Raw genomic sequence first — 8,590 nt, 5'->3', positions numbered from 1 at the left:
TCACCAACCTCATCAGGGCTGGGTTTACTGGCATGACAGTGAGACATTCCTCGGTGTGTGTGTTGTGTGTGTTTGCTACGTGTGTGTGCTTGTGCGTGAGTGTGAGAGTGTGTGCGTGAGTGCGTGAGTGTTCACACCTCATCTACAGTAATTTATCTTCAGTGCCTTACACTGTACAGTAGGAACCAAATCTTCTTTGTAGATAGACAACACACACTGCACTGAAAAACGCTTTCATAATGTTTCCATAACGTTTTCTCTCCAACGGTACTCTTCTCTCCATCCAGCATTGCCTCACCTACCATCTTATTCCTTCTCTCTCCGTGATCGGCGAGTAAGGTCTGGAGGGAGGGCATGGATGAATGAATAGGTGATTGTTGTGTTTGGTCTGTCATCATTCTCTTTCTCTCTCTACATTTGCTCTGTAAACTCTTCTTGTGTACATCTTTCATAAACTTTCTGAAACAATCAGACCATGTCCATCTATTTTCTGTTTTAATTTCTTTTTCAACATTTACATTTCAATCATTTAGCAGATGCTCTAATCCAGAGCGACATACAGTGTCTACAACACCACTCTTCAATTGTGCTTGAAGTCTCACTCAAGTCATTTCCATGTTATACCATACATGAACACAAGGTGGTGCACTTTAGCTTTAAACAGCGTATACATTGGTCGACATAACGTAACATTCAAAGGCCTATGTGTATGTTGTCGTTACATAGTTTTCGCAGGAGAACGGGTGAGTATCACATCAGTGTGTGTGTATGTGCGCGTGTGCACGTTTGATGGCTTCAGTGAGTCTATGTTGAGGTGTGCATCTGTGTGTACGTATGTGTGTGTGTGTGTGTCTTTACGCGACAACACACACACACAGCGACGGAGATTCTCGACGACCGTGGTTGTGATTGATTCCCTAGAGATGTGTGGAGCGTCTTCTACTGTCGCTATGGAACCCCTCAAGGCCCCTCACTCTTCATTCCATACAGTCTCCCAACCATCACATTATAATATCACAATACCATCAAGTTGTCCCATAGACACTGATCTAAGATCCGTTTTCAGTGTTAACCTCCTAATGGTGAAGCATAGGAGTGAGGTGGGGTGAATCTTCAAATACAGTAGAAACCATACCATATCAGTCCAGTGCCACAGCAGAGAACCATACAGGACAGGAGTCATTTTAGGAAGTAAGAAGAGAAAATACAATACATAACTACATGGCAATTTAAGATAAAAAGAGATGTATTTAAATAACAGATTTGCATGTGCAATGTGCATGCCACTACGTGGGGTTAAATAAGTCAACTTCAGGAATAAAAAATAAAAATAATATAAAGAGAAAAAATAAAGTATATATATGTATAAATATATATAGATAGATGTTTTTAAGAGCAATGTGAACCTTTTTCTTCTATTTTTAAAAACAAAAAACTGGAGAGAAAAACTTGGACAAAAAAAATTGATAGAAAATCTTTAAAAAGAAGAAGAACTTTGGTGATGCAATCAAATAATGTTTTTTGTTTGTTACTTGCCAGTTATTTCACAAAAAAGGGGGAACTGCGAGGGCGGGGAAATAGACGATTTAACACTTTAAACAAAATGTTGAAACATTACATTACAAAAAAATGAATAAGAAAAGATAAATAAAAGATAAACATGGAATGAAGGAATACATTTTTCCTTAATTAAAGAAAAACAAACCCTTGATTGAGAGTCTTGAGAGCTGCCTGATGATTCTGGTGATGATGTTACCCATTTATTCTGGCAATGAAATCTATTTTTCTCTCTCTCTCTATCTCTGCTATTTCTACCAGTGCATTTTGTTACTCCGAACAGAACTCTTCCTAAGGAACCTGAATAAAACCAGAGAGAATGCATTCTACCTATCCTCTGACTCCTTAATGCATCTGTGTATAACACACACACACACACACACACACACACACAGAGAGAGGATGCATTCTACATATCCGCTGTATCCTTTCTTACTCTGCGTACAGCACACACACAGAATGATTTCAACCTATATCCTCTGTATCCTTCCATTCTTCCTTGGTTCCTTCTTATCCTTAAGACATGAATGGTTTGCTTTGTGGGAAGTCCAAAATACACACAAACCCACCTATAGAGTATGGTACTTCCTCACATTGTGCAGCACACACACCCATTCAGTGAGGCTTCCCCAACCACCTTTTGCTATGTGACTCCACAACCCCCACCCACCAACACCCTCCCTCTCTTCCTCTAGCCTCACGTTTTATTGACATCATCACCCCTTTCCTCCCCCTCTCCCCCTATCATCCTGTAATGTACTTTTCCTCTCCCTCTCCAGTCTATCCCTCCCTTCCTCCTACGTAGGCGCTCGTTTGACAATTACCTCAGTGTACACTCAGACTGTGATGAGTGTGATAGAAGGAGTCAGGCGCAGGAGGGTAATCACCGAATGCAGAGTTTATTCCGTCATACACAAATAGCGCTGGATAGCGACAAACGAAACAGGACAGGGGAAAATCTACCCTGGCAATACAAGGTAACGGTAGCTCCAACAATAACAGGCACAGGAGAAATATATACCCTGGCAATAACAATGTACGAATAGCTCCACCGAGCTACACTACTCTCACGAATAAACAATCACCCACAAGGACAAGGGGGGCAGAGGGAACACTTATACAAGGACTAATGAGGGGATAATAACCAGGTGTGTGTAATTAACAAGACAAGACAAATGGAATGATGATATATGGAGCGGCAGTGGCTAGTAAGCCGGTGACGACGAACGCCGAAGCCTGCCCGAACAAGGAGGGGAGGCAGCCTCGGCGGAAGTCGTGACACAGACACACAGCACAACACAGCAGGGGAAGCCAAGAGTGATGTCATATAGTCATAGAACATAAAGTATTTACAGCTTTATCCATTTGCCGTTTATACTCGCTCTCTTTTTCCTCAAGGTCATTTGCTCTCTCTTTCACATACTTACTCGCAATCTCTCATATCAATAAATATATCTCTTCTCCCCCTGTGTCTCTCTCTACCCTCTCTCTCTCATTCACTTTCACATACTGTACATGCACACATACATTCAGAATATCTCCCTCTATCAATAAATCTCTCTCTTTCTCCCTCTCAAATTCAAAATAAAAAAAGGTGCTATCTAGAACCTAAAAGGGTTCTTTGGCTGTCCCAATAGGAGAACCCTTTGAACAACCCTGTTTGGTTCCAGGTAGAAACCTTTTGGGGTTCTAGATATAACCTTTTTTACTTTGAATTTGAGAGGGAGGAAGAGAGATAGATTTATTGATAGAGGGAGAGATTCTGAATATCTGTGTGCATGTATATGAGAAAGAGAGCGAGAGAGAGAGAGAGAGAGAGAGAGGGGGAGAAGAGATAGATTTAGAGGGGGAAACGATACATGGGACTACACACATAGTCCTGTGTAGCTCAGTTGGTAGAGCATGGCGTTTGCAACGCCAGGGTTGTGGGTTCGTTTCCCACGGGGGACCAGTATGAAAATAATGTATGCACTCACTAACTGTATGTCGCTCTGGATAAGAGCGTAAATGTAAAATGAGAGACTGCGAGTAAGTAGGTGAAAGAGAGGATTCTACCTGGAACCATAAAGGGGAACCTGGAACCCTTTTTTCTAAGAGTGTGGCATGAAAGACACACACACACATCTCCCCTCCCCCTCCCCCTCCCAGTCCCAGATGTGTTGAGTATTTCTGCCCTGCAGCAGCCCAGTCTTAAAATACACTCCACCTACGCATTCCACCACCGAGCCCCCCTCCTCTACGCATCACTTCCTGTTTCTCTCACTCTTCCCGCTCTGCTCCTCCCAACTGCCTGCCTGCCTTGGCACTCACTCATCTACATCACACACAGTCACCACATAAAGAACATATTATCATATACACACACACTCACATAAACTCATACACCCTGCACAGTTACTCACACGTACACACACACATACACACAGTCACAGTCAGTCACTGTGCAAACTGTTAGGATTCATACATACTCATAGACTTACTCACACAAAAACATATTCTGTCTCTATCTGTCACATATTTGCACACACAGTCACCACTGTACAAAGAAGAAAACACAGTCACCACTGTACAAAGAAGAAAACACAGTCACCACTGTACAAAGAAGAAAACACAGTCAGCATGGTGCAACGGCACACACACACACTCACATACTGTTACTATATCATAGTCATATAAACTCACATACTGTTACTATATCATAGTCATATAAACTCACATACTGTTACTATATCATAGTCATATAAACTCACATACTGTTACTATATCATAGTCATATAAACTCACATACTGTTACTATATCATAGTCATTTAAACTCACATACTGTTACTATATCATAGTCATATAAACTCACATACTGTTACTATATCATAGTCATATAAACTCACATACTGTTACTATATCATAGTCATATAAACTCACATACTGTTACTATATCATAGTCATATAAACTCACATACTGTTACTATATCATAGTCATTTAAACTCACATACTGTTACTATATCATAGTCATAAAAACTCACATACTGTTACTATATCATAGTCATATAAACTCACATACTGTTACTATATCATAGTCATTTAAACTCACATACTGTTACTATATCATAGTCATTTAAACTCACATACTGTTACTATATCATAGTCATTGTCTCTTTGTCTTTCTCACTCATCTGACACACAGTCATCAGGGTGCTAAGAAGAGGAATGGTGAGTGGTAAAGTAATCATGACACACACACACACAGGCGCACACACACACACACACACACACACAGGCACACACACACACACACACACACAAGCCTTATACACTGACTGTACAGGACACCTTCCTAATATTGAGTTTGCCCTCAGAACAGCTTCAATTCGTCGGGCATGGACTCTACAAGGTGTTGAATGAGTTCCACAGGGATGCTGGCCCATGTTGACTCCAACGCTTCCCACAGTTGTGTCAAGTTGGCTGGATGTCCTTTGGGTGATGGGCCATTCTTGATCCACAGGAAACTGTTAAGCGGCAGGTAGCCTAGCAGTTAGAGTGTTGGGCCAGTAAACGAAAGATCACCGGCTCGAATCCCTGAGACGACTAGGTGGAAAATCTGTCGATGTGCCCTTGAGCAAGACACTTAACCCTAATTTCTCCTGTAAGTCACTCTGGATAAGAGTATCTACTAAATGACTAAAATGTTGAGCGTGATAACCCCAGCAGCGTTGCAGTTCTCGACACACTCAAAACGGTGCACCTGGCACCTACTACCAAACCTTGTTCAAAGGCATTTCAATCTTTTGTCTTGCCCATTCACCCTCTGAATGGCACACATACACAATCCAAGTTTCAATTGCCTCAAGGCTTAAAAATCATTCTTTAACCCGTCTCCTCCCGTTCATCTACACTGATTGAAGTAAAATTTAACACGCAACATCAATAAGGTATCATAGCTTTCACCTGGATTCACCTGGTCAGTGTATGTAATGGAAATACCATGTTTTGTACACTCAGTGTATATCACAGCATACATAATCCTGTTACATTATCCATGAAAAGAACGGTAGGGCGGGTGGTGCAATAATAATGCACATCACATCCTCCGTACATCATCCCCACCCTCATGTGCCACTGCAGATCTTAATATAGCCCTCGGCTGGCTGGGAGATAAAACACGTCACTGTCGATGCCTCCACACAGTATTACAACTGTACTTCACATCATAGTGTGCGTCTGAAATGACACCATATTCCCTGTATAGTGAAACACACGCTGATGTGGCTATAGTAGGCTTACATATTGTATAATGATTTCAACCCATCCTTCATGGTAGTAAGGCCTACTGATAAATGGAGACACCCTAAAGAGATCTAAAGAACGGAATAGAACATAGGTCCTAAAGACTGCATGTGTCAATGAACAGTGAATTAGTTGGTCATGATGAATGATGATTCAGGGTTGTTACACAATTTAGACCCCTTGAGCAAAACAAATGCTATTCGTATATTACATAACGCACATTAAACCTCATGTAACTGTCAATTAAGGTTATGAGAGGAAGTGAATAAGAATTATGTCACAATCCACCGGATACAGGAGTGTGTGTGTGTGTGTGTGTGTGTGTACTAGTCCCAATAGTGACACATAACTCTAGTTGTGCCTGTCAGTGGCTCCACTTACTCTCATAATAACCATTTGAGCCTGAGGAGTATTGCCTAATGCGGCCCTGGACCAGATATTGGGAACTATCTGAGTGTGTCTGTTATTTATCAGCTAACTCTATTTTCCCTAGATAAATGAGACATGCATGTGTGTGCAAGCTTTTCAGCTTTACTATTAGGTGAGAGATCAATAGAAAACCAGATCAACAACTGAATACATTTCAGAATGTTTATTACAACTCTGATATAGATATATATATAAACATGGCTTATTTTCACAGTTCATACATCATTTCATGTAGGCTACTTCTCTGTAGTTATTATCACATTTGCATTGTCAGTGCAATTTATTGAACAGGTGTCACTACAAAACACTGTTTATATGCTACATATACCATTTGACAATGTGACACTGTACGTTGAGCACCATTTCAGTTCAGCCCTACAGCCTTATGTTCATTACCCCAACAACAGTATGTAGGGTATCCAGTTAGTCTCTCTCTGGCACAATCCCATTCATAGTCATTGATCAAAGTCTAGGGTGAATGTGTGCCCTCCCCTGTTGTTTTTATAGTTTTACCCAGCAGAGTGGGTTATTTCCCGGTGTGTTGACCATTGAAACGTCAACTTTAAACATCTGTTATCAGTCTCGTACTTTATGAGTCATCCCAGCTATGTGTCAGGAACTAACTGCCCTGGAACTTTTCCACTGAAACACTTTTTTTGTCTCTGAGTTTCACCACTTCCTCAAACTTTCCAAACACAGTCACTGAGATCTGGTCGAGTCTGGTCTCGTTGTAGTTTGTGAGTTGCTCTCTCTCTCTGCTTCTTCTTTCTCTTGTTCTCGACGAGCCCCGGCTGAGTCCCAGTTCTAGGGTGTAGCCTAACCTGGTCGCAATGAGGCCGGAGACATCGCACCCTGGCCCCGGTAATCCCATTGTCCCGCGGGCTCGCCAATGTAGGTCAACTTCCTCCTGACCCGTCCCGTCCTTTAAACCGGGATTTAAACCGGCCTCTCCCACGGTTACCGGAGGTTAAGATCAGTTAGATCATAGCCTACCAACAACAAAGCTCCATTCAGAGCCGTTCCCACAGTTCAGAATGCGGCGATGGCCCGGTTTGAGTTTAGGGACAGGGTGGTGAGAGCGTCCCCGGCGCGGCAGCAGTTCCTTCGGCCGGTTCTAAGCACCCTCTCCTCCCCCAGTTCCAGTGAAAGTCTCGCCCTCTTGCTGGGGAGGAAGTCGGGCGCGACGGACGCCTTCCCCCGGCGTTTCCTGGAATGCCTGTCGGGGCTCACAGGGCTCCGGTTCTCTTTGTCCTCCACCGTCTCCTTTCCACTACATTTTCCGGGCTTGCATGCGCCCTGAGCGGCCTCAGAGTCACTAGACATGGGCTCCTGGATGGTTGGGGACTCAGGCTCTGGCTCGACCTGGGTCACCTCCACCTCGACTTGTTCCCCGCTGGCAGTAGTATCCATCGCATCCTCCTCTGGTGTGACCGGGACCAGGTGTGCGGTTCCCAGCTCCTCTCTCTCCTTGGCCAGGCAGGCGGAGTGGTACAGGTCCCGGGCAGAGCGCATGACAACGGAGAGCAGAAGGCTCCGGTGTAGCCTCATACCTCCTCGCTGTGCTCGGGAGGCGTACAGTTTGCTAATGGACACTGCCATGATCCGTTTGGCTTCAGCGCTCACGTCCATAGTTCTTGGTATTTACTCGTAAATTACGCACGGTTCGGTTGACAGTTGGAACAAAAACTTAAAGCGTCAAGCTTTAAAATACTATTCGATACTATTCCTAAAATAGTATTTTATCTATAAATTAATCTGTACTTGTGTGTTGAGTTCTTCCTTAGTTTACAACTGTCACCAGCTGGTGTACAACAAAATAATGAGAACCGGAGAGTAACAGGGCGGTGTTATATTTCCACTCTGACGTAATGAGACTCGAGCTGCTTCATTCCTCCTTGGTGACAGGATAAACACGCCCCGCCCAGACCTTCCTGCTCAAGCTTAGTTTCCTGCAGTAGATAGCATATGGCTGTATACCTTACAGCTTGACAAGTATGTAACCTAGGCTACCTCCTATTGTAACAACCGGTTATAAGTAAGCGTTTCACGCTAAAGTCTACACCTGTTGTATTCGGCGCATGTGACAAATAACATTTTATTTGATTTTAAACATGTGTTGTTGGAAACGCAGAGATCAATATGCTGTTTGGGATTTCAAGAAACTCAATACAAATTATATATATATATATGCCATTTAGCAGACGCTTTTATCCAAAGCGACTTACAGTCATGTGTGCATACATTTTTATGTATGGGTGGTCCCGGGGATCGAACCCACTACCCTGGCGTTACAAGCATGGTACCCTGGCGTTACAAGCACC

General features: G+C 43.0%; 1 protein-coding gene across 1 annotated transcript; it reads right to left on the bottom strand.

Annotated features, from left to right (window-relative positions):
• Window positions 1-6,417: 6,417 nt before the first annotated feature.
• ier2b (immediate early response 2b) lies at window positions 6,418-8,083 on the bottom strand. Its single transcript, XM_041867558.2, has one exon. The coding sequence runs from the start codon at window positions 7,896-7,898 to the stop codon at window positions 7,299-7,301; it is 600 nt and encodes a 199-aa protein (XP_041723492.2). The 5' UTR covers window positions 7,899-8,083; the 3' UTR covers window positions 6,418-7,298.
• Window positions 8,084-8,590: the final 507 nt, after the last annotated feature.

Source organism: Coregonus clupeaformis, chromosome 38, assembly GCF_020615455.1.
Source record: "Coregonus clupeaformis isolate EN_2021a chromosome 38, ASM2061545v1, whole genome shotgun sequence".
Lineage (NCBI taxonomy): Eukaryota > Metazoa > Chordata > Actinopteri > Salmoniformes > Salmonidae > Coregonus > Coregonus clupeaformis.
This window is presented reverse-complemented; position numbering and strand designations above follow the sequence as displayed.

Bases quoted from the DNA above. Each gene is read 5' to 3' on its own strand.
- ier2b (XM_041867558.2), bottom strand. From the start codon at position 7,898: ATGGACGTGAGCGCTGAAGCCAAACGGATCATGGCAGTGTCCATTAGC.